The sequence below is a fragment of the Manacus candei genome, unplaced genomic scaffold, assembly GCF_025592945.1.
Source record: "Manacus candei isolate 608988 ecotype Guabito, Panama unplaced genomic scaffold, ASM2559294v1 h1tg000564l, whole genome shotgun sequence".
Classification (NCBI taxonomy): Eukaryota; Metazoa; Chordata; class Aves; order Passeriformes; family Pipridae; genus Manacus; species Manacus candei.
Genome location: NW_026138612.1, coordinates 1 through 24570, shown reverse-complemented (window position 1 = coordinate 24570; position 24570 = coordinate 1). Strand labels below are relative to the sequence as shown.

The 24570-nt window shown below is 63.0% G+C and overlaps 2 protein-coding genes and 2 long non-coding RNA genes across 11 annotated transcripts in view; 3 read left to right on the top strand and 1 right to left on the bottom strand.

Moving 5' to 3' along the window:
• LOC127466018 (putative lipid scramblase CLPTM1) overlaps positions 1-14008 on the top strand; it is a 29700-nt gene extending 15692 nt beyond the window's left edge. The window contains 10 exon segments of the mRNA XM_051776612.1: positions 2331-2575; positions 4074-4167; positions 4265-4455; positions 6309-6404; positions 8545-8562; positions 8564-8599; positions 8602-8647; positions 8801-8860; positions 10438-10605; positions 13512-14008. Coding sequence (XP_051632572.1) covers positions 2331-2575; positions 4074-4167; positions 4265-4455; positions 6309-6404; positions 8545-8562; positions 8564-8599; positions 8602-8647; positions 8801-8860; positions 10438-10605; positions 13512-13699 — 1142 coding nt within the window. The 3' untranslated portion in view covers positions 13700-14008.
• Positions 14009-16499: 2491 nt separating this feature from the next.
• Positions 16500-22565, top strand: ERCC1 (ERCC excision repair 1, endonuclease non-catalytic subunit). Its single transcript, XM_051776614.1, has 9 exons — positions 16500-16671; positions 17701-17940; positions 19020-19123; positions 19211-19310; positions 20090-20166; positions 20243-20342; positions 21150-21221; positions 21326-21394; positions 22527-22565. The coding sequence occupies exons 1-9, from the start codon at positions 16585-16587 to the stop codon at positions 22563-22565; spliced, it is 888 nt and encodes a 295-aa protein (XP_051632574.1). The 5' UTR covers positions 16500-16584.
• A 47-nt stretch (positions 22566-22612) lies between these two features.
• Positions 22613-24570, bottom strand: LOC127466020 (uncharacterized). Of its 7 annotated transcripts, none has more exons than XR_007902563.1 (4): positions 24488-24570; positions 23271-23897; positions 23043-23104; positions 22613-22945 (listed from the first exon to the last, which is right to left on the bottom strand). It is a non-coding gene; the product is annotated as an uncharacterized LOC127466020 (long non-coding RNA). The 7 variants fall into 7 exon arrangements; XR_007902568.1 differs by lacking the exon at positions 23043-23104 and having other exon boundaries at positions 22613-22674; positions 22716-22883; XR_007902567.1 differs by having other exon boundaries at positions 23043-23114; positions 23312-23897.
• Positions 22758-23551, top strand: LOC127466021 (uncharacterized). 2 transcript variants are annotated; one of them, XR_007902570.1, is made up of 4 exons: positions 22758-22931; positions 22986-23172; positions 23297-23370; positions 23410-23551. It is a non-coding gene; the product is annotated as an uncharacterized LOC127466021 (long non-coding RNA). The 2 variants fall into 2 exon arrangements; XR_007902569.1 differs by having other exon boundaries at positions 22899-22931; positions 23028-23172.

The following is a 24570-nucleotide window of genomic DNA, read 5'->3' as shown; positions in this document are numbered from 1 at the left end:
CAGGAGGATTTTGGGGTCACAGCTTGGAGGGGGACACCCAAAACTGGGGCAGGGGGGTCAGAACTGGGAGGGGGAGCACCCCTGGAGCAGTGGGAGCACCGGGAATGCCGGGAGCATCCCGAAATTCCTTGTCCCATGGGGATCAGGAGGGTCCCCGGGAGCTGGGAGGGTCTCCCAGGAGGATTTTGGGGTCACAGCTTGGAGGGGGACACCCAAAACTGGGGCAGGGGGGTCAGAACTGGGAGGGGGAGCACCCCTGGAGCAGTGGGAACACTGGGAATTCCGGGAGCATCCCAAAACTTCCTGTCCTGGGAGGGTCCTGCAGGGAACAGGGGGAGGGTCCCCGGGAGCTGGGAGGGTCTCCCGGGGGGATTTTGGGGTCACAACTGGGGGGGACACCCAAAACTGGGGCAGGGGGGTCAGAACTGGGAGGGGGAGGACCCCTGGAGCAGTGGGAACACCGGGAATGCCGGGAACTCAGAGCTGGGGGTGGGAGGGACACAATGGAGAGAGAGACCCCAAAACTGGGGTGGGAGGGGACACAATGGAGAGAGAGACCCCAAAACTGGGGATGGAGGGGACACAGTGGAGAGAGAGACCCCAAAACTGGGGTGGGAGGGACACAGTGGAGAGAGAGACCCCAAAACTGGGGGGGGGGGGGGGTCCCGGTGCTGGGAGAGGGTTTGGGGGCCAATAAGGGGGGAACCCAAAACTGGAAGGTCCCAGAACTTGGAGGTCCCTCAAAACTGGGGCAGGGGGGACACAATGGAGAGAGAGAGACCCCAAAATTAAGGATTGAGGAGACACAATAGAGAGAGAAACCCCAAAACTGGGGATGGAGGAGACACAATGGAGAGAGAGACCCCAAAACTGGAAGGTCCCAGAACCTGGAGGTCCCTCAAAACTGGGGTGGGAAGGGGCACAATGGAGAGAGAGAGAGACCCCAAAATTAAGGATGGAGGAGACACAATGGAGAGAGACCCCAAAACTGGGGATGGAGGAGACACAATGGAGAGAGAAACCCCAAAATTAAGGATGGAGGAGACACAATGGAGAGAGAGAGAGACCCCAAAATTAAGGATGGAGGAGACACAGTAGAGAGAGAGACCCCAAAACTGGGGATGGAGGAGACACAGTGGAGAGAGAGACCCCAAAATTAAGGATGGAGGAGACACAATGGAGAGAGAGACCCCAAAACTGGAAGGTCCCAGAACCTGGAGGTCTCTCAAAACTGGGGTGGGAAAGGACACAATGGAGAGAGAGAGAGACCCCAAAATTAAGGATGGAGGAAACACAATGGAGAGAGAGAGAGACCCCAAAATTAAGGATGGAGGAAACACAATGGAGAGAGAGAGAGACCCCAAAATTAGGATGGAGGAGACACAATGGAGAGAGAGAGAGACCCCAAAATTAAGGATGGAGGAGACACAATGGAGAGAGAGAGAGACCCCAAAATTAAGGATGGAGGAGACACAGTGGAGAGAGAGAGAGACCCCAAAATTAAGGATGGAGGAGACACAGTGGAGAGAGAGAGAGACCCCAAAATTAAGGATGGAGGAGACACAGTGGAGAGAGAGACCCCAAAATTAAGGATGGAGGAGACACAATGGAGAGAGAAACCCCAAAACTGGAAGGTCCCAGAACCTGGAGGTCTCTCAAAACTGGGGTGGGAAAGGACACAATGGAGAGAGAGAGAGACCCCAAAATTAAGGATGGAGGAAACACAATGGAGAGAGAGAGAGACCCCAAAACTGGGGATGGAGGAGACACAATGGAGAAAGAGACCCCAAAACTGGGGATGGAGGAGACACAGTGGAGAGAGAGACCCCAAAATTAAGGATGGAGGAGACACAATGGAGAGAGAGACCCCAAAACTGGGTCGAGGGAGACACAATGGAGAGAGAGACCCCAGAATTAAGGATGGAGACACAGTGGAGAGAGAGACCCCAAAATTAAGGATGGAGGAGACACAATGGAGAGAGAGACCCCAAAATTAAGGATGGAGACACAATGGAGAGAGAGACCCCAAAATTAAGGATGGAGACACAATGAAGAGAGAGACCCCAAAATTAAGGATGGAGGAGACACAATGGAGAGAGAGACCCCAAAACTGGAGTGGGAAGGGACACAATGGAGAGAGAGAGACCCCAAAATTAAGGATGGAGACACAATGAAGAGAGAGACCCCAAAATTAGGATGGAGGAGACACAATGGAGAGAGAGACCCCAAAATTAAGGATGGAGACACAATGGAGAGAGAGACCCCAAAACTGAGGATGGAGGAGCCCCCCCGACCCCGGGGGTCCCTCTCACCCCCCGTCTCCCCCCCAGACGTGAAGTTCGACGCGCTGAGCGGGGACTATTTCCCCATCCTGTACTTCAACGACTACTGGAACCTGCAGAAGGACTATTTCCCCATCAACGAGAGCCTGCAGCGCCTGCCCTTCCGCCTGTCCTTCTGCCCCCTGTCCCTGTGGCGCTGGCAGCTCTACGCCGCCCAGAGCTCCAAGTCCCCCTGGAACTTCCTGGGGGAGGACCTGTACGAGCAGTCGGACGAGGAGCAGGACTCGGTCAAGGTCGGGGAGAGGGGAGGGGGCTCCTCTGGGGGGGTTTGGGGGGGGGTGGAGGGGGTGGTGTCCTTTGGAGTGGTTTTGGGATGGAGGGGATGGTCTCCAGGATGTCCTTGGAGGATTTGGGATGGAGGGGATGGTCTCCAAGATCTCCTTTGGGGTGTTTTTGGGATGGAGGGGATGGTCTCCAAGATCTCCTTTGGGGTGTTTTTGGGATGGAGGGGATGATCTCCTTTGGGGTGTTTGGGATGGAGGGGATGGTCTCCAAGATCTCCTTGGAGTGTTTTTGGGATGGAGGGGATGATCTCCTTTGGGATGTTTGGGATGGAGGGGATGGGATCTGGGATCTCCTTTGGGGTGTTTGGGATGGAGGGGATGGTCTCCAAGATCTCCTTTGGGGTGTTTGGGATGGAGGGGATGGTCTCCAAGATCTCCTTTGGGGTGTGTTTGGGATGGAGGGGATGATCTCCTTTGGGGTGTTTGGGATGGAGGGGATGGGATCTGGGATCTCCTTTGGGGTGTTTGGGATGGACTCTAGGATCTCCTTTGAGGTGAAGGGGGTGAGCTCTGGGATCTCCTTTGGGGTGTTTTTGGGATGGAGGGGATGATCTCCTTTGGGATGTTTGGGATGGAGGGGATGAGCTCTGGGATCTCCTTTGGGGTGTTTGGGATGGAGGGGATGAGCTCTGGGGTCTCCTTTGGGGTGTTTGGGATGGAGGGGGTGAGCTCTGGGATCTCCTTTGGGGTGTTTGGGGTGGAGCTGATGATGTCCATGGAGTATTTTTGGGATAAAGGGGATGGTCTGCTTTGGGGTGTTTGGGATGGAGGGGGTGAGCTCTGGGGTCTGCTTTGGGGTGTTTGGGATGGAGGGGATGAGCTCTGGGATCTCCTTTGGGGTGGAGGGGGTGAGCTCTGGGGTCTGCTTTGGGGTGTTTGGGATGGAGGGGATGAGCTCTGGGATCTCCTTGAAGTATTTTTGGGGTGGAGGGGATGGTCTCCAGGATCTCCTTGGAGTATTTTTGGGGTGGAGGGGATGGACTCCAGGATCTCCTTGGAGTATTTTTGGGATGGAGGGGATGATCTCCATGATCTCCTTGGAAGATTTGGGAAGGGGATGATCTCCATGGTCTCCTTTGGGGCGTTTGGGATGGAGGGGATGATCTCCCTGGAGTCTTTGGGATGGAGCTGATGATTTCCTTGAAGTATTTTTGGGATGAAGATGATGATCTCCACGATCTCCTTGGAGTCTTTGGGATGGAGGGGATGATCTCCATGGTCTCCTTGGAGTATTTGGGAAGGGGATGATCTCCATGGAGTCTTTGGGATGGAGGGGATGATCTCCATGGTCTCCTTGGGGTATTTTTGGGATGGAGGGGACGATCTCCCTGGAGTATTTTTGGGATGGAGCTGATGATCTCCCTGGAGTATTTTTGGGATGGAGCTGATGATCCCCTTGGAATATTCGGGAAGGAGATGGGCTGGAGCCTTTTGGTGCCCGTTCCAGGTGGCCCTGCTGGAGACCAACCCCTACCTGCTGGCGCTGACCATCGTCGTCTCCATCGTCCACAGCGTCTTCGAGTTCCTGGCCTTCAAGAACGGTGGGATTTGGGAATTCACGGGGATCCAGGGCCGGGAAAACCCCTCCCTGGAGGTGGGAGTTGATGGTTTGGAGCCCTTTTTGTGTGTCCTCCCCAGACATCCAGTTCTGGAACAGCCGGCAGTCCCTGGAGGGGCTCTCGGTGCGCTCCGTCTTCTTCGGGGTCTTCCAGTCCTTGGTGGTCCTTCTGTACATCCTGGACAACGAGACCAACTTCGTGGTGCAGGTCAGCGTCTTCATCGGGCTCCTCATCGACCTCTGGAAGATCACAAAGGTCATGGACGTCCGGGTGAGTCACCCGGGGGGTGGAGGGGGCGGGCTCCGTGGTCTGGGAGGGTTTGGGATGGAGGGGGTGGTGTCCATGGTCTCCTTGGAGGGTTTTTGGGATGGAGGGGATGGTGTCCATGATCTCCTTGGAGGGTTTGGGATGGAGGGGATGGTGTCCATGGTCTCCTTGGAGGGTCTGGGATGGAGGGGATGGTGTCCATGGTCTCCTTGGAGGGTTTGGGATGGAGGGGATGGTGTCCATGGTCTCCTTGGAGGGTTTGGGATGGAGGGGATGGTGTCCGTGGTCTCCTTGGAGGGTTTTTGGGATGGAGGGGATGGTGTCCATGATCTCCTTGGAGAGTTTTTGGGATGGTCTCTATGATCTCCTTGGAGGGTTTTTGGGATGGTCTCCATGGTCTCCTTGGAGGGTTTGGGATGGAGGGGATGGTGTCCATGATCTCCTTGGAGGGTTTTTGGGATGGTGTCCATGATCTCCTTGGAGGGTTTTTGGGATGGTGTCCATGATCTCCTTGGAGGGTTTTTGGGAAGGAGGGGATGATCTCCATGGTCTCCTTGGAGGGTTTTTGGGATGGTGTCCATGATCTCCTTGGAGGGTTTGGGATGGAGGGGATGGTGTCCATGATCTCCTTGGAGTGTTTTTGGGATGGAGGAGATGGTCTCCATGATCTCCTTGGAGGGTTTTTGGGATGGTCTCTATGATCTCCTTGGAGGGTTTTTAGGATGGTGTCCATGGTCTCCTTAGAGGATTTGGGATGGAGGGGATGGTCTCCATGATCTTGGAGGATTTGGGATGGAGGGGATGGTCTCCATGATCTCCTTGGAGTATTTGGGATGATCTCCATGGTCTCCTTGGAGGGTTTTTAGGATGGTGTCCATGATCTCCTTGGAGGGTTTTTGGGATGGTCTCCATGATCTCCTTGGAGGGTTTTTGGGATGGAGGGGATGATCTCCTTGGAGGGTTTTTGGGATGGAGGGGATGATCTCCTTGGAGGATTTGGGATGGAGGGGATGGTGTCCATGGTCTACTTGGAGGGTTTTTGGGATGGTCTCCATGATCTCCTTGGAGGGTTTTTAGGATGGTCTCCATGGTCTCCTTGGAGGGTTTTTGGGATGGAGGGGATGGTGTCCATGATCCCCTTGGAGGGTTTGGGATGGAGGGGATGGTCTCCATGATCTCCTTGGAGAGTTTTTGGGATGGTCTCCATGATCTCCTTGGAGGGTTTGGGAAGGAAGGGATGATCTCCTTGGAGGGTTTTTGGGATGGTCTTCATGATCTCCTTGGAGTATTTTTGGGAAGGAAGGAATGAATGATCTCCTTGGAGGATTTTTGGGATGGAGGGGATGATCTCCATGATCTCCTTGGAGGATTTTTGGGAAGGAGGGGATGATCTCCGTGGTCTCCTTGGGGCATTTTTGGGATGGAGCCAACGATCTCCCTGGAATATTTGGGAAGGAGGGGCTGCTCTCCACGATCTCCCTGGAATAACTGGGAAGGAGGGGCTGCTCTCCATGATCTCCCTGGAATAATTGGGAAGGAGGGGATGGTCTCCATGATCTCCCTGGAATAACTGGGAAGGAGGGGCTGCTCTCCATGATCTCCCTGGAATATTTGGGAAGGAGGGGCTGCTCTCCATGATCTCCCTGGAATATTTGGGAAGGAGGGGCTGCTCTCCACGACCTCCTCGGAGCATCCCTGGGCTGGGGGTGGAGGGTTTGTCTCTTCCCTTTCCATCTCCCCATCGGGGTGGGATTTGGAAAGAGGGGGGGGATCCGGTGCCCCCAGACCCTCCTGGTGCCACCATGTCCCTCCCTGACCCCTCCTGTCCCCCCCTGTCCCCTCCTGTCCCCCCCCAGCTGGACCGGGAGCACAAGGTGGCCGGAGTGTTGCCCCGGGTGACCTTCAAGGACAAGTCCACCTACATCGAGTCCTCCACCAAGGTCTACGATGATGTGAGTGCTGGGGGGGGGTCTGTGATGGTGGGGGGGTCGTTTGGGGGCCTTTCCCACCCGGGGATGGGTCTCCTTGGCTCGCTGGGCCCCCATTTCCCAGCCCTGGCCCTCACTGGCCTCGTCCCAGTGTCTCCCCCCCAGCCCTGTCCCCTCCCTCTCCTGGTCCTTTTGTCCCCCCCCAGCCCTGTCCCCTCCCTCTCCTGGTCCTTCTGTCCCCCCCCATCCCTGTCCCCCCCTTTCCTGGTCCTTTTGTCCCCCCCCAGCCCTGTCCCCTCCCTCTCCTGGTCCTTCTGTCCCCCCCAGCCCTGTCCCCTCCCTCTCCTGGTCCTTCTGTCCCCCCCCATCCCTGTCCCCCCTTTCCTGGTCCTTCTGTCCCCCCCCCAGCCCTGTCCCCTCCCTCTCCTGGTCCTTCTGTCCCCTCCCACCCCCATCCCCTTCCTCCTGTTCCCTCTGTCCCCCTCTGCTCCCTTTTCCCTCTCCCTCCTGCTCCCTTTGCCCCCTCCCACCCCATCCCCTCCCTCTCCTGCTCCCTCTGTCCCCTCCACTCCCTTTTCCCTCTCCCCCCTGTCCCCTCCACTCCCTTTCCCCCCTCCCTCCTGCCTCCCTCTCTCCCCTCCCACCCCCATCCCTTCTCTCCTGTCCCCTCTGCTCCCTTCTCCCTCTCCCTCTGTCCCCCTCCACTCCCTTTCCCCCTCCCCTCCTGCTCCCTCTCTCCCCTCCCACCCCATCCCCTCCATCCCTGTCCCCTCTGCTCCCTTCTCCCTCTCCCTCTGTCCCCTCTATCCACTCTCCCTCCTGCTCCCTCTGTCCCCTCTCACCCCATCCCCCTCCCCTGCCCCTCTGTCCCCTCTGCTCCCTTTCCCTCTCCCTCCTGCTCCCTCTATCCCCTCCCACTCCATCCCTTCTCTCCTGTCCCCTCTGCTCCCTTTTCCCTGTCCCTCCTCTCACCTCTATCCCCTCTGCTCCCTTTTCCCTCTCCCTCCTGTCCCTTCTGCTCCCTTTTCCCTCTCCCTCCTGTCCCTTCTGCTCCCTTTTCCCTCTCCCTCCTGCTCCCTCTCCCCCCTCCCACCCCCATCCCCTCCATCCTGTGCCCTCTGCTCCCTTTTCCCTCTCCCTCTGTCCCCTCTGTCCCCTCTCCCTCCCTCTCCCTGTATCCCCTCCCACCCCATCCCCTCCATCCCGTCCTCTCTGCTCCCTTTTTCCCTCTCCCTCTGTCCCCTCTGTCCCCTCTGTCCCCTCTCCCTCCCACTCCCTCTGTCCCCTCTGCTCCCTTTCCCTCTCCCTCTGCTCCCTCTCCCTCCCTCCCACCCCCTCTGTCCCCCCCAAACCCACCTGGCCCCCCCCAGACCGACCCTCCTCTACCTCCCCCTCTTCCCCCCCCAACATCCCCCCTTCCCTCTGCCCTTGAGGGGGGTCCAGAATTCCAGGAATGCCTTTTCCCAGATGGCATTGGGAATGCCTTTTCCCAGATGGGCATTCCGGTACCATCCCCCATTCCCTCTGCCCTTGTTGGGGGGGCTGGAATTCTGGGGAATGCCTTTTCCCCAGATGGCATTGGGAATGCCTTTTCCCAGATGGCATTCCAGTACCATCCCCCCTTCCCTCTGCCCTTGGGGGGGCTGGAATTCTGGGAATGCCTTTTCCCAGATGGCATTGGGAATGCCTTTTCCCAGATGGCATTCCAGTACCATCCCCCCTTCCCTCTGCCCTTGGTGGGGGGGGCTGGAATTCTGGGAATGCCTTTTCCCAGATGGCATTCGGGGACCATCCCCCATTCCCTCTGCCCTTGGGGGGGGGGGGCTGGAATTCTGGGAATGCCTTTTCCCAGATGGCATTCCGGTACCCATTCCCCATTCCCTCTGCCCTTGGGGGGGGGGGCTGGAATTCTGGGAATGCCTTTTCCCAGATGGCATTCCAGGTACCATCCCCCATTCCCTCTGCCCTTGGTGGGGGAGGCTGGAATTCTGGGAATGCCTTTTCCCAGATGGCATTCGGGGACCATCCCCCATTCCCTCTGCCCTTGTGGGGGGGGGGCTGGAATTCTGGGAATACCTTTTCCCAGATGGCATTCCAGTACCATCCCCCCCTTCCCTCTGCCCTTGGTGGGGGGGGCTGGAATTCTGGGAATGCCTTTTCCCAGATGGCATTCCGGTACCTTCTCGTGGATCCTGTTCCCTCTGCTGGGCTGCTACGCCGTGTGTACAGCCTCCTGTACCTGGAGCACAAGGGCTGGTACTCGTGGGGTGCTCAGCATGCCTCTACGGCTTCCTCCTCACCTTCGGTGAGTGCTGGAGTTCCCATGGAATTCCCATGGAATGGGATGGAGGGGATCTCCTTTGGGGTGTTTGGGATGGAGGGGATGGGATCTGGGCTCTCCTTTGGGGTGTTTGGGATAGAGGGGATGGTCTCCATGATGTGGGTGCTCAGCATGCTCTACGGCTTCCTCCTCACCTTCGGTGAGTGCCGGGGTTTCTATGGAATTCCCATGGAATGGGATCGAGGGGGATCTCCTTTGGGGTGTTTGGGATGGAGGGGGTGAGCTCTGGGGTCTGCTTTGGGGTGTTTGGGATGGAGGGGATGGTCTCCATGATCTCCTTTGGGTGTTTGGGATGGAGGGGATGGGATCTGGGATCTCCTCTGGGGTGTTTGGGATGGAGGGGATGGGATCTGGGATCTCCTTTGGGGTGTTTGGGATGGAGGGGATGGTCTCCATGATGTGGGTGCTCAGCATGCTCTACGGATTCCTCCTCACCTTTGGTGAGTGCCGGGCTTCCTACGGAATTCCCACGGAATGGGATCGAGGGGATCTCCTTTGGGGTGTTTTGGGATGGAGGGGGTGAGCTCTGGGGTCTGCTTTGGGGTGTTTGGGATGGAGGGGATGGTCTCCATGATCTCCTTTGGGGTGTTTGGGATGGAGGGGATGGGATCTGGGATCTCCTCTGGGGTGTTTGGGATGGAGGGGATGGGATCTGGGATCTCCTTTGGGGTGTTTGGGATAGAGGGGATGATCTCCATGATGTGGGGTGCTCAGCATGCTCTACGGGTTCCTCCTCACCTTCGGTGAGTGCTGGAATTCCCATGGAATTCCCATGGAATGGGATCGAGGGGATCTCCTTTGGGGTGTTTGGGATGGAGGGGATGAGCTTTGGGGTGTTTGGGATGGAGGGGATGAGCTCTGGGGTCTGCTTTGGGGTGTTTGGGATGGAGGGGATGATCTCCATGATCTCCTTTGGGGTGTTTGGGATGGAGGGGATGGACTCTAGGATCTCCTTTGGGGTGTTTGGGGTGAAGGGGATGGTCTCCTTTGGGGTGTTTGGGATGGAGGGGATGATCTCCATGGTGTCCTTTGGGGTGTTTGGATGGAGGGGATGGGATCTGGGGTCTCCTTTGGGGTGTTTGGGATGGAGGGGATGGTCTCCATGGTCTCCTTTGGGGTGTTTGGGATGGAGGGGATGATCTCCATGGTGTCCCTTTGGGGTGTTTGGGATGGAGGGGATGGGATCTGGGGTCTCCTTTGGGGTGTTTGGGATGGAGGGGATGGGATCTGGGATCTCCTTTGGGGTGTTTGGGATGGAGGGGATGGTCTCCATGGTCTCCTTTGGGGTGTTTGGGATGGAGGGGATGATCTCCATGGTGTCCTTTGGGGTGTTTGGGATGGAGGGGATGGGATCTGGGGTCTCCTTTGGGGTGTTTGGGATGGAGGGGATGGGATCTGGGATCTCCTTTGGGTGTTTGGGATGGAGGGGATGGTCTCCATGGTCTCCTTTGGGGTGTTTGGGATGGAGGGGATGATCTCCATGGTCTCCTTTGGGGTGTTTGGGATGGAGGGGATGATCTCCATGGTCTCCTTGGAGTATTTTTGGGATGGAGGGGATGATCTCCAGGACCTCCTTGGAGTATTTTTGGGATGGAGGGGATGATCTCCAGGACCTCCTTGGAGTATTTTCGGGACGGAGAGCACGATCTCCTTTGGGGTATCCCCGGGCTCCCCCAGCTCCTCAGGGGTGGTTTCTCTCTCTCTCCCCCCCCCCAGGCTTCATCACCATGACCCCCCAGCTGTTCATCAACTACAAGCTGAAGTCGGTGGCCCACCTGCCCTGGCGCATGTTGACCTACAAGGCCCTCAACACCTTCATCGACGACCTGTTCGCCTTCGTCATCAAGATGCCCATGATGTACAGGATAGGCTGCCTGCGGGACGGTACGGGGGGCTCGGGGGGCTGGGGGGGGCACCAGGGCACCTTGGATCCGTGGGGTGTCCCAGGACAGCCCAGGGGGTGTCCCCAGGGATCAGGGGTGGGGATGGAGCTGGATCCAGCTGGGATCCATCCCCAGGGGTGTCCTTATGGATCAGGGGTGGGGATGGAGCTGCTTCCAGCTGGGATCCATCCCCAGGGGGTGTCCCCAGGGATCAGGGGTGGGGATGGAGCTGCATCCAGCTGGGATCCATCCCCAGGGGATCAGGGGTGGGGATGGAGCTGCATCCAGCTGGGATCCATCCCCAGGGGTGTCCCCAGGGATCAGGGGTGGAGATGGAGCTGCAATCCAGCTGGGATCCATCCCCAGGGGTGTCCCCAGGGATCAGGGGTGGGGATGGAGCTGGATCCAGGTGGGATCCATCCCCAGGGATCAGGGGGTGAGGATGGAGCTGCATCCAGCTGGGATCCATCCCCAGGGGTGTCCTTATGGATCAGTGGTGGGGATGGAGCTGCTTCCAGCTGGGATCCATCCCCCAGGGGTGTCCCCAGGGATCAGGGGTGGGGATGGAGCTGCTTCCAGCTGGGATCCATCCCCAGGGGTGTCCTTATGGATCAGGGGTGGGGATGGAGCTGGATCCAAGTGGGATCCATCCCCAGGGGTGTCCTTATGGATCAGGGGTGGGGATGGAGCTGCATCCAGCTGGGATCCATCTCCAGGGATCAGGGGTGGGGATGGAGCTGCATCCAGCTGGGATCCATCCCCCAGGGGTGTCCCCAGGGATCAGGGGTGGGGATGGAGCTGGATCCAAGTGGGATCCATCCCCAGGGATCACGGGTGGGGGATGGAGCTGCATCCAGCTGGGATCCATCCCCAGGGATCAGGGGTGGGGATGGAGCTGTGTCCAGGTGGGATCCATCCCCAGGGATCAGGGGTGGGGATGGAGCTGCATCCAGGTGGGATCCATTCCCCAGGGGTGTCCTTATGGATCAGGGGTGGGGATGGAGCTGCATCCAGCTGGGATCCATCCCCAGGGATCAGGGGTGGGGATGGAGCTGCATCCAGCTGGGATCCATCCCCAGGGGTGTCCCCAGGGATCAGGGGTGGGGATGGAGCTGGATCCAAGTGGGATCCATCCCCAGGGATCAGGGGTGGGGATGGAGCTGCATCCAGCTGGGATCCATCCCCAGGGGTGTCCTTATGGATCAGGGGTGGGGATGGAGCTGGATCCAGGTGGGATCCATCCCCAGGGGTGTCCTTATGGATCAGGGGTGGGGATGGAGCTGCATCCAGCTGGGATCCATCCCCAGGGGTGTCCCCAGGGATCAGAGCTGGGCCCAGTCCTGTTTAATGTCTTTATTGATGATTTGGATGAGGGGATCGAGTCCATCATCAGCAAATTTGCAGATGACCCCAAGCTGGAAGGCAGGAGGGCTCTGCAGAGGGACCTGGATGGGCTGGATCCATGGGCTGATCCCAAGGGGATGAGGGTCAACCAGGCCAAGGGCTGGGTCCTGACCTTTGGACACAACAACCCCCTGGGGACAGAGGGGCTGGAGAGCAGCCAGGCAGGAGGGGAGCTGGGATTTGGGATGGACAGAGGGGCTGGACAGGAGCCAGGCAGGAGGGGAGCTGGGATTTGGGGATGGACAGAGGCAGGAAGGGAGCTGGGATTTGGGATGGACAGAGGGGCTGGAGAGCAGCCAGGCAGGAGGGGAGCTGGGATTTGGGATGGACAGAGGCAGGAGGGGAGCTGGGATTTGGGATGGACAGAGGGGGGTGGAGAGCAGCCAGGCAGGAGGGGAGCTGGGATTTGGGATGGACAGAGGCAGGAGGGGAGCTGGGATTTGGGATGGACAGGAGGCTGGACAGGAGCCAGAGGGTGCCCAGGGGGGACAAGAGGGCCGATGGATCGTGGCCTGGAGCAGGAGCAGGGTGGCCAACAGGGCCAAGGGAGTGATTTTTTCCTGGTGAGGCCACCCCTGGAGTGCTGTGTCCAGTTCTGGGCCCTCAGCTCAGGAAGGACATGGAGGGGCTGGAGCAGGGCCAGAGGAGAGCAACGAGGCTGGGGAAGGGACTGGAGCACAAGTGCTGTGAGGAGAGGCTGAGGGAGCTGGGGGGGCTCAGCCTGGACAGGAGGGGGCTCAGGGGGGATCTCATCCCTCTGCACAACTCCCTGCCAGGAGGGGGGAGCCGGGTGGGATCGGGCTCTTCTCCCAGGACAAGAGGGGTCTCCAGCTGTGCCAGGGCAGGGTTAGGTTGGATATTGGATGGAATTCTTTGCAGAGAGGGAATGCTCAGCCCTTGGGATGGGCTGCCCAGGAGGGGGGTGGGTTCTCCATCCCTGGATGTGGCACCAGTGCCAGGGGCTGGGAACCACGGCGGGGGTTGGATCCGGGGTTGGATGGATGATCCCAGAGGGCTTTTCCAACTGATCCCAGGATTCCAGGATTCCAGGAGAGGCTGAGGGAGCTGGGGGGGCTCAGCCTGGACAGGAGGGGGCTCAGGGGGGATCTCATCCCTCTGCACAACTCCCTGCCAGGAGGTTGGAGCCGGGTGGGATCAGGCTCTTCTCCCAGGACAAGAGGGGTCTCCAGCTGTGCCAGGGCAGGTTTAGGTTGGATATTGGGAAGAATTCCTTTCCAGAGAGGGAATGCTCAGCCCTTGGGATGGGCTGCCCAGGGAGGGGGTGGGTTCTCCATCCCTGGATGTGGCCTCAGTGCCAGGGGCTGGGGAACCACGGCGGGGTTGGATCCGGGGTTGGACGGACGATCCCGCAGGTCCCTCCCAACCCGGCTGAGTTTGGGATTCTCCGATTCCACGAGGGGTTGGGGGTCCTGCTCCTCTTTTTTTCCAGCCTCTCACCCCCCCCCCCCCCCCCTTTCTGCCCCCTCCCCACCTCCCCCCCAGACGTGGTGTTCTTCATTTACCTCTACCAGCGCTGGATCTACCGCGTCGACCTCACGCGCGTCAACGAGTTCGGGGTCAGCGGGGAGGCCCAGGCCACCCCCCCCGCCCCCCTCCCGGCCCCCCACGGGCCCCCTGAGCCCCCCCCCCGGGCGAGGAGAAAGCCGCCAGAGGACAAGAAGAAGGATTAACCCCCCCTTTTCCTCCTCCTCTCTCCGCGGGGAGCGGCCGGGACCGGGCGGGTTTGGGTTTGGGGGGTTTTTTTTTTTGGTTTCTCCTCCCCCCCCTCCCCTCGGGGACCCTCCCCCGCCCCCCCGCGGGTTTGGGGGGGAGGGAGGGGGGTCTGGGGGGGCCCCCCCATGGCTGTGTTTCACATTTTTCCCCCCCCCCCCCGTTGTGGCTCCATCCCATTCCCATCGTGCCGGGTGTGTTTTAGGGCAGCGTCTCCCTCTCGGAGTTCTCGCGGCAGCGTCGCCTCTTCCATAAAAAGAGCTGATTTCAACCCCGAAAAAAAACACCGAAAAAAAAGACCCTCCTGCCTCAACTGGGAACCCCCCTGAAGAGCATTTGGGGTCCCCTTTGTGCCCCCCTGATCCTTTTTAGGGGGGTCTCTACTCCAAAGACCATTTGGGGTTCCCCCTCTGTGCCCCCTCTGACCCTTTTGGGGGGGGGTCTCTAAGGATTATTTGGGGTTCCTCTCTATGTTCCCCCTTGACCCTTTTGGGGGGGGGGTGTCTACTCTGCAGAGCATTTGGGGTCCCCTTTGTGCCCCCCTGATCCTTTTTAGGGGGGTCTCTACTCTAAGGACTATTTGGGGTCCCCTCTGTGCCCCCCCGATCCTTTTTAGGGGGGGTCTCTACCCTGCAGAGCATTTGGGGTCCCCTTTGTGCCCCCTCGACCCTTTTGGGGGGGTCTCTACCCTAAAGACCATTTGGGGTTCCCCCTCTGCACCCCCTTGACCCTTTTGGGGGGGTCTCTACTCTAAGGACCATTTGGGGTTCCCCCTCTCTGACCCCCTGACCCTTTTGAGGGGGGGTCTTTACCCTGAAGAGCATTTGGGGTCCCCCTCTGTACCCCCCTCTGACCCTTTTGGGGGGTCTCTACTCTAAGGATTATTTGGGGTTCCTCTCTATGTTCCCCCTTGACCCTTTTGAGGGGGGGGTCTCTACCCTGAAGAGCATTTGGGGTCCCCCTCTTTACCCCCCTCTGACCCTTTTGGGGGGTCTCTACTCTAAAGACCCATTTGGGGTCCCCCAACTGTGCCCCCCCGACCCTTTTAGGGGGGGTCTCTACTCCAAAGACCATTTGGGGTCCCCCAACTGTGCCCCCCCAGACCCTTTTGGGGTGGGTCTCTACCCTGCAGAGCACTTGGGGTCCCCCCTTTGGGGTCTCTCCCCACCGGACCCCACTGGAGAAGGACCCCTGGGGGTCGTGTAGAGGGAAGGGGGGGGCACCCTGAGCCCCCCCTTAGGTGGAGGGGGGAACCCTGAACCCCCTTTGGGGTGGGGGACACCATGAACCCCCTTTTGGGGCACCCTGAGCCTCCCTTGGGGCGGGGGGAACCCTGACCCCCCTTTTGGGGTGGGGGGCACCCTGAGCCTCCCTTGGGGTGGGGGAAAACCTGAACCCCCTTTTGGGGCACCCTGAGCCCCCCTTGGGGTGGGGGTCACCTTGAACTCCCTTTTGGGGCGGGGGTCACCTTGAACCCCCTTTTGGGGCACCCTGACCCCCCTTTTGGGGTGGGGGACACCCTGAACCCCCTTTTGGGAGACCCTGAGCCCCCCTTGGGGTGCTGGGGGGGGGTCTGGGGGTCCTGCTGGTGCTCCTGGGGTGGGATCCGGCCCCAGGAGGGGGGTCCCAGGTGTGTGTCCCCCCCCCCCGGTGCTTATGGGGAGGGGGCTGGTCCCGGGGGTCCCTCTGGGCGGGGGGGGGGGGGTGCCGGGGGTCCCTCCCGGGATGTCCCGGGGGTGTCCCTGGATCATTCCCGGTCCCGGGACTCTTCCTGGGGGGGTCCCGGGGGTGTCCCTGGATCATTCCCGGTCCCAGGACTCTTCCTGGGGGGGTCCCGGGGGTGTCCCTGGATCATTCCCGGTCCGGGGACCCTTCCTGGGGGGTCCCGGGGGTGTCCCTGGATCATTCCCGGTCCCAGGACTCTTCCTGGGGGGGTCCCGGGGGTGTCCCTGGATCATTCCCGGTCCCGGGACCCTTCCTGGGGGGGTCCCGGGGGTTTTGGGGGGTCCCGGGTGGTCCCAGGAGCGGGGGGAGGGTCCGTGTCCCCCCCCTCTCCCGTCACGTGACTCCGCCGCTGGCTCCGCCCCTCAGCCCCGTGCCCCCGGGAGGCCCCGCCCCCTCACGTGACACAGCGCAGTCGGACACGTGGCCTCCCAGCGCCCGCGCCCATTGGTTGATGGGGCTGTCCGTCAAAGGGGCGGGGCCCGAGGAGACCAATGACCGCGCGGAGCGGGAGGAGGGGGCGGGACAAACTGCGCGGTGGCCACGCCCCTTCCGCGGTTACCGGGAAACCCCCCCCTAAATTCATCGGGACCCCCTTAAACCCACCCGGGACCCCCCCAAACCACTCGGGATCCTCCTAAACCCACCGGAACCCCCCAAATCCACCGGGACCCTCCCCAAATCCACCCGGCCCCCCCCCAAATCCACCGGAACCCCCCAAATCCACCCGGCCCCCCCCCCAAATCCACCGGGACCCCCCCAAAACCACCGGGACCCTCCAAATTCACCGGACCCCCCCAAATCCACCGGACCCCCCCAAATCCATCGAGACCCCCCCTAAATCCACCCGGAACCCCCCCCAAATCCACCGGGATCCCCCCAAAACTACCGGACCCCCCCAAATCCACCGGGGACCTCCCAAAACCACCAGGACCCCCCCCAAATCTACCGAGGACCCCGCAAATCACCGGGAACCCCCCCAAAACCACCGGGACCTCCCAAACCCACTCGAGACCCTCCAAATCCATCAGGACCCTCCAAACCCACCCGGGACCCCCCCAAACCACCCGGAACCCCCGAACCCACCCCGGGGGACCCCCCGAGCCCCCCCGAGCCCCCCACCATGGACCCGGAGCCCGAGCCCGACCCGCCCCCGGCGGGGAAGCGGCGCCGCTTCACGCTGAGACAGGAGGGGCCCGAAGACCCCCCGGTACCGGGGGAGGGGGCTGAGAGAGGGGAGGGGGGTCCCACGGGGGGTCCCACGGGGGACCGGGAGTGGGGGGGGTGGGAGTGGAGACCCCACAAGTGATGGGGAAGGGACATGAGGGGGGGGCGAGCAGGGAAAGGAGAGGTCTGGGGGTCCCACGGGTGACCGGGGGGGCGGGGGGGCGACCAGGAAGTTAGGGGGGGGGGTCTGGGGGTCCCACGGGTGACCGGGGGTGGGTGGGGGGGTCTGGGGGTCCCACGGGTGACCGGGGGGGCGGAGGGGCGACCAGGAAGTTAGGGGGGGGGGTCTGGGGGGTCCCACTGGTGACCGGGGGTGGGGTCTGGGGGTCCCACGGGTGACCGGGGGTAGGTGGGGGCTTCTGGGAGGTCCCACGGGTGACCGGGGGTGGGTGGGTGGGTCTGGGGGTCCCACGGGTGACCGGGGGTGGGTGAGGGAGTCTGGGGGTCCCACGGGTGACCGGGGATGAGAGGAGGGGGGTCTGGGGGTCCCACGGGGGACCGGGAGTGGGGGGGGAGGGTCTGGGGGTCCCACGGGTGACCGGGGGTAGGTGGGGGCTTCTGGGAGGTCCCACAGGTGACCGGGGGTGGGTGGGTGGGTCTGGGGGTCCCACGGGTGACCAGGGATGGGTGAGGGGGTCTGGGGGGGTCCCACGGGTGACCGGGGGTGGGAGGGGGGGCGACCGGGAAGTCGGGGGGGGTGTCTGGGGGTCCCACGGGTGACCGGTGGTGGGTGAGGGGGTCTGGGGGTCCCACGGGTGACCGGGGGTGGGTGGGGTGGTCTGGGGAGCCCCACGGGTGACCAGGGGTGGTGGAGGGGTCTGGGTGTCCCACGGGTGACCGGGGGTGGGTGGGGAGTCCCACGGGTGACCGGGGTGGGGGAGACGGGACCGGGGACCCCCCCAGGAGACCGGGAAGGGGCCGAGGGGGGGGGGGGCGACCGGGCTGGGGGAGTCCCCGAGGGGGGGGGGGTCGTTTCGGGGGTCCCCACGCCCATCTGACCCCTCCCCACCAGATCCCGTCGCTCTTCAGACCCTCCTCCGCGGCCCCCCCCCCGGTGCCCCCCCCGGAGCCCCCCCCGGGGTCGGGGGGTCGCGGCTCCTACGCCGAGTACGTGGTTCAACGCTCGGGGACCCCCGAAACGACCCCCCCCTCCGGACCCCCCCAAAATCCCACCCCCGGGGAGGTGCCCCCCCCTCTGCCCGCCCCCAAACCGGGCACCAAGAGCAGCTCCATCATCGTCAGCCCCCGCCAGGTCAGGGGGGGGCTCGAGGAGGGGGGGGGGGTCGTGTCGTGATATGGGGGGGGCTCGGGGAGGGGGGGTCTGTCCATTGGTATTGTGGGGTTTGGGGGGGGTCTGTCCATTGGTATTGTGGGGTTTGGGGGGGAGGGTCTGTCCATTGGTATCGTGGGGTTTAGGGGGTCCCATCTCCCAGTATGGAGGGATTTGGGGGGGGGTCTGTCCCCCAATATCGTGGGGTTTGGGGGGGGTCCCATCTCCCAGTATGGAGGGATTTGGGGGGGTCTGTCCCCCAAAATCGGGGGGTTCAGGGGGCAGGGTTTGTCCCCCAAAATCGGGGGTCTCAAGGGTGGTCTGTCCCCCAAAATCGGGGGTCTCAGGGGGTGGGGTTTGTCCCCCAGTATTGCAGGTCTCGAGGGGGGGTCTGTCCCCCAAAATCGGGGGGCTCAGGAGGTGGGTTTGTCCCCCAGTATGGAGGGGTTTGGAGGGGGTCTGTCCCCCAAACTTGGGGGGCTCAGAGGGGTCTTGTCCTCCAAAATCGGAGGGCTCGGGAGGTGGGGTCTGTCCCCAAAAATTGGGGGGCTCCAGGGGGGTCTGTCTTCCAAAATCAGGGGTCTCAGGGGATGGGGTTTGTCCCCCAGTATGGAGGGGTTTGGAGGGGGTCTGTCCCCAAAATGGGGGGGCTCAGGGGGTGGGGTTTGTCCCCCAGTATTGCAGGTCTCGAGGTGGCGTCTGTCCCCCAAAATCGGGGGGCTCAGAGGGGTCTTGTCCCCCAAAATCGGGGGGCTCAGGAGGTGGGTTTGTCCCCAAAAATTGGCGGGCTCCAGGGGGGTCTGTCCCCAAAAACTGGGGGGCTCGGGGGGGGGGGTCTGTCCCCCAAAATCGGGGGGGTCCCACCTCCAAATCCATGGGGAGGGCAAGTCCCGCTGGGACACAGAAAGGAGAGGCCAAGCTGCCTCTCCTGTGGGGGGTCTCAGGACCCCCAAGCTCCCTCTCCCTGCGTGTCCTGGGACAAGAAGGATCCCTGGAGGACCCCGGGGGTCCCCCCCAGACCCCCCCAAACCCTCCTAAGCCCCCCCTTGTCCCCCCCCCAGCGCGGGAACCCGGTGCTGAAGTTCGTCCGCAACGTCCCGTGGGAGTTCGGGGACATCGTCCCGGATTACGTGCTGGGCCAGAGCACCTGTGCCCTGTTCCTCAGGTGACACAGCCTCGGGGGGGGGTCCCGGGGGTCCTCCTGAAGCCCCCCCAGCCCCTCTCAGCGTGTGTGTGTCCCCCCCCCCCCCAGCCTGAGGTACCACCACCTGAACCCCGAGTACATCCACGAGCGGCTGCGGCGCCTGGGCCGGAGCTTCGCGCTGCAGGTGCTGCTGCTGCAGGTGGACGTGGTGAGACAGAGCCCTGGGCTTGGCATTGTGCCCTTGGCACCTCCCTGGGCTTGTCCTGTCCCCCTGTCACCCCCCTGGCCTTGGCACTGTCCCCCTGTCACCCCCCTGGGCTTGGCATTGTCCCCTGTCATCTCCCTGGCCTTGGCACTGGCCCCTGTCAGCCCTCTGGGCTTGGCACTGTCCCCCTGTCACCCCCCTGGCCTTGGCACTGGCCCCTTGGCACCTCCCTGGCCTTGTCCCCTCCCTGGTCTCATCCCCCTGTGCCCACCATCCCTGTCCCCTCACTCTTGTGATCCTCTGTCCCTTCTGTCCCCTCACCCCTGTCCATTGTGTCCCCTGTCCCCCCGCAGAAGGACCCTCACCCTGTCCCTTGTCCCCCTGTCCTCCCCCAGCAGGACCCTCACCCTCTCCCTTGTCCCCCTGTCCCCCCCCAGAAGGACCCTCACCCTGTCCCTTGTCCCCCTGTCCCTTGTCCCCCTGTCCCCCCAGCAGGACCCTCACCCCTCTCCCTTGTCCCCCTGTCCCCCCCAGAAGGACCCTCACCCTGTCCCTTGTCCCCCTGTCCCCCCAGCAGGACCCTCACCCTCTCCCTTGTCCCCCTGTCCCCCCCCAGCAGGACCCTCACCCTGTCCCTTGTCCCCCTGTCCCTTGTCCCCCTGTCCCCCCCAGCAGGACCCTCACCCTGTCCCTTGTCCCCCTGTCCCTTGTCCCCCTGTCCCCCCAGCAGGACCCTCACCCTGTCCCTTGTCCCCCTGTCCCTTGTCCCCCTGTCCCCCCAGAAGGACCCCCAGCAGTCCCTGAGGGACCTGGCCAAGGTTTGCATCCTCACCGACTGCACCCTCCTGGTGGCCTGGAGGTAAGGGCTGTCCCCTGCTGTCCCCCTGTCCCCTGCTGTCCCCTGCTGTCCCCCCTGACCCCCCCGTGCCCCCCAGCCCCGAGGAGGCCGGCCGGTACCTGGAGACCTACAAGGCCTACGAGCAGAAACCACCAGACCTGCTCAAGGAGAGGGTGGAGCAGGACTTCCTGTCCAGGGTCAGTGTCCCCTGGCCCTCTGGGGGGACAGTGGGGTCCCCTGTCCCCTCTTTGGGGACAATGGGGTCCCCTGCCCCCTGTCCTCTATTTGGGAACGGTTGGGTCCCCTCCCCCCTGGCCCTGTGTCCTGTCCCTGTCCTTGTCCCCCCTGTTCCCCCCTTGTCTCCACTGTCCCTACCCCTGTCCTGTACCCACTCTTGTCCCCACTGTCCCCACCCCATCCCTAACCCTTGTCCCCTCTGTCCCCAACCCTTGTCCTTGTCCCCACTGTCCCCAACCTGTCCCCATGGTCTCCAACCCCTTGTCCCTGTCCCCAACCCTGTCCCTACTCTTGTCCCCACTGTCCCTACCCCTGTCCCGTCCCCACTGTCCCCCCCTTGTCCCCACTGTCCCTACCCCTGTCCCCACTCTTGTCCCCACTGTCCCCAACCCGTCCCCATGGTCCCCAACCCCCTGTCCCTACTCTTGTCCCCACTGTCCCAACCCCTGTCCTTGTCCCCTCTGTCCCCAACCCCTGTCCCTGTCCCCTCTGTCCCTACCCCTGTCCCCACTGTCCCTCCCTTGTCCCCTCTGTCCCCCCCTTGTCCCCACTGTCCCCCCCTGTCCCTGTCCCCACTGTCCCCCCTTGTCCCCACTGTCCCCCCTTGTCCCCTCCCCTGTCCCCACTGTCCCCCCCTTGTCCCCACTGTCCCCTCCCCTGTCCTCTCTGTCCCCCCTTGTCCCCACTGTCCCCTCCCCTGTCCTCTCTGTCCCCCCTTGTCCCCACTGTCCCCTCCCCTGTCCCCACTGTCCCCCCCCTGTCCCCAGATGACCGACTGCCTGACCAGCGTCAAGTCCGTGAACAAGACGGACGTGCTGAGCCTCCTCAGCGCTTTTGGGGTGAGTGACCCCCCCTCGGGGACGTGCCACCCCCCCCTCGGGGACGTGCCACCCCCCCGGTGTGTCCCCAAGCCCCTGACCCCCCCCGTGTCCCCCCCCTGCAGTCGCTGGCGGGCGTGGTGGGCGCGGCCCGGGGGGATCTGTCCCTCTGTCCCGGCGTGGGACCCCAGAAGGTGAGGGGGGGGACAGAGGGGACGTGGGGGGGTCACAGGGGCATGGGGGGGACACTGGGGGATGTGGGGGACACTGGGGGACATGGGGGGGTCACAGGGACATGGGGGGATAGAGGGGACACGGGGGGGACACTGGGGGACATGGGGGGTCACAGGGACATGGGGGGTCACAGGGACATGGGGGGATAGAGGGGACATGGGGGGTCACAGGGACATGGGGGGATAGAGGGGACACGGGGGGTCACAGGGACTTGGGGGGACAGAGGGGACACTGGGGGGACACAGGGACATGGGGGGGACAGAGGGGACATGGGGGGGTTACAGGGGCATGGGGGACACTGGGGGATGTGGGGGGGTCACAGGGGCATGGGGGGATAGAGGGGACATGGGGGGATAGAGGGGACACTGGGGGACATGGGGGGGTCACAGGGACATGGGGGGACACTGGGGGACGTGGGGGGGTCACAGGGACATAGGGGGATAGAGGGGACACGGGGGGGGTCACAGGGACATGGGGGGACACTGGGGGATGTGGGGGGGTCACAGGGACATGGGGGGGTTACAGGGGTGTGGGGGGGGTCACAGGGACATGGGGGGGACACTGGGGGACATGGGGGGGGTCACAGGGCCATGGGGGGGCAGAGGGGACACTGGGGGGTCACAGGGGCATGGAGGGGTCACAGGGGCATGGGGGGACAGAGGGGACACTGGGGGATGTGGGGGGGTCACAGGGGCATGGGGGGACAGAGGGGACACTGGGGGACATGGGGGGTCACAGGGGCATGGGGGGGACACTGGGAGACAGGGGGGGTCACAGTGGCATGGGGGGCAGAGGGGACATTGGGGGACATGGGGGGTGGTCACAGGGGCATGGGGGGGCACAAGGGGGACACGAGGGGATAGAGGGGACACTGGGGGATGTGGGGGGGTCACAGGGGCATGGGGGGGATATGAGGGGACACTGGGGGACGTGGGGGGATCACAGGGGACATAGGGGGGCATGGGGGGGGGTTACAGGGGCATGGGGGGGCACAGGGGGACAGAGGGGGCACTGGGGGACATGGGGGGTCACAGGGGCATGGGGGGTCACAGGGGCATGGGGGGGACACAGGGGCCCCTTTGTCCCCCCCAGGCAAGCGACTCTTCGACGTCCTGCACGAGCCCTTCCTGAAGGGCCCCCGCTGAGCAAAACCCCCCAAATCCCCCCAAAAGGGTGGGTTGGAATAAAGGATTTTTATTGGGGACGCGGCTTGGGGTCAGGAGGGGGGGACAGGGGGCACCTGGGGGCACTCAGGGACCACCAGGGTCACCCTGGGGGCACTCGGGGTCACTTTGGGGACCCCCCAGGGTTACTCTGGGCCAACTTGGGAACCCCCCAGGGTCATCCAGGAGCCCCTCAGGGTCACTCTGGGTCAGTTTGGGGGACCCCCAGGGTCACTCTGGGGACCCCTGTGATCACTCAGGGTCACTCTGAGGACCCCCAGGGTCACTCAGGAGCTCCTCAGGGTCACTCTGGGTCAGTTTGGGGACCCCCAGGGTCACTCAGAGTCACTCAGGGGACCCCCATGGTCAGTAAAGGGGATCCCCCAAGATCACTCAGGGGACCCCCAGGGTCACTCAGGGTCACTCTGAGGACCCCCAGGGTCACTCAGGGGATCCCCATGGTCAGTAAGGGGACCCCCAGGGTCACTCTGAGGACCCCCAGGGTCACTCAGGGTCACTCAGGGGACCCCCGTGGTCAGTAAGGGGACCCCTGTGATCACTGGGGGAACCCCAGGGTCCCTCAGGGTCACTCTGGGGACCCCCAGGGTCACTCAGGGTCACTCAGGGGACCCCCGTGATCACTGGGGGGACCCCAAGGGTCACTCAGGGTCACTCTGGGGACCCCCAGGGGTCACTCAGAGTCACTCAGGGGACCCCCGTGGTCAGTAAGGGGACCCCCAGGGTCACTCAGGGGACCCCCAGGGTCACTCAGGGTCACTCAGGGACCCCCAGGGTCACTCAGGGTCACTCAGGGACCCCCAGGGTCACTCAGCCCGTTCCTTCTTGTGCTTCTTCTTTTTCCTCCTGCCCCCCCCCGGCTCCTCAGGACCCCCAGCACCGCGGGGGGGGGGTCCCGGCCCCTCCCCCTCCTCCCCTCCCCCGGGCCCCCCCGGCGTGGCCACCTCGGGGGGCTCCTTCTCCCCCTTCCTCTTCCTCTTCCTCCTCCCCGGGGGGGTCCCGGGGGGGCTCCCCGGGGCCGGGGGGGGCTCGAAGCTCCTGCTGATGGTGATGCAGCCCCGCAGGGGGGGGGCACAGCCCAGCAGGCCCGAGGGGGGGGCCGGGCTGAGCAGGAGGGGGGGTGCCGGCCCCCCCCGGGCCCCCCCGGAGCACGAAGAGGCTGCTGGCGTTGGCATTGTTGGCACTGTTGGCACTGTTGGCACTGTTGGCATTGTCATTGTCACCGTCCCCGGGGGGGCGGAGCCGCCCCACCCCATCCAGGGGCACCGAGAGACCCTCCAGGCTGGGGGGGGGGGGAAAGGGAGTGAGGGGGGGGCACTGTGAGCACCCCAGGGCACTGTGACCCCCCCCCATTCAGTGCCACCACCCCCCAATGACACTGTGACCCCCCCATGGCCCCGTGACCCCCCCCCCATGGCACTGTGACCCCCCCCATTCAGTGCCACCACCCCCAATGGCACTGTTGACCTCCCCATTATCCCTGTTCTCCCCATTATCCTGTTCTCCCCATTATCCCTGTTCCCCCCAATATCCCTGTTCCCCCCAATATCCCTGTTCCCCCCAATATCCCTGTTCCCCCAATGTCCTTGTCCCCCCTTATGTCGCCCCCAATATCCCTGTCCCCTCATTGTCCCCCCCATTATCCCTGTCCCCCCCAATATCCCTTCATGTCCCTGTCCCCCCCAATGTCCCCCCTATATCCCCCCCATGTCCCTGTCCCTCCCATGTCCCTCTCCCCCCCATATCCCTGTCCCCCCCAATGTCCCTGTCCCCCCCCATGTCCCCCCCATTATCTGTCCCCCCCATATCCCTGTCCCCCCCATTATCCTTGTCCCCCCCCATGTCCCCCCCATGTCCCTGTGCCCCCCTCACCTCTCGGGACAGAAGTCAGCGGGGGGCCCGGATCAGCCACAGCTCAGTTTTGGGACCCCCCAGCGGGACCCCCCCGAGGGGAG

Bases quoted from the DNA above. Each gene is read 5' to 3' on its own strand.
- ERCC1 (XM_051776614.1), top strand. From the start codon at position 16,585: ATGGACCCGGAGCCCGAGCCCGACCCGCCCCCGGCGGGGAAGCGGCGC. The intron at 16,672-17,700 runs GTACCGGGGGAG...CCTCCCCACCAG, and splicing joins AGGGGCCCGAAGACCCCCCG to ATCCCGTCGCTCTTCAGACC. The intron at 19,124-19,210 runs GTGACACAGCCT...CCCCCCCCCCAG, and splicing joins ACCTGTGCCCTGTTCCTCAG to CCTGAGGTACCACCACCTGA.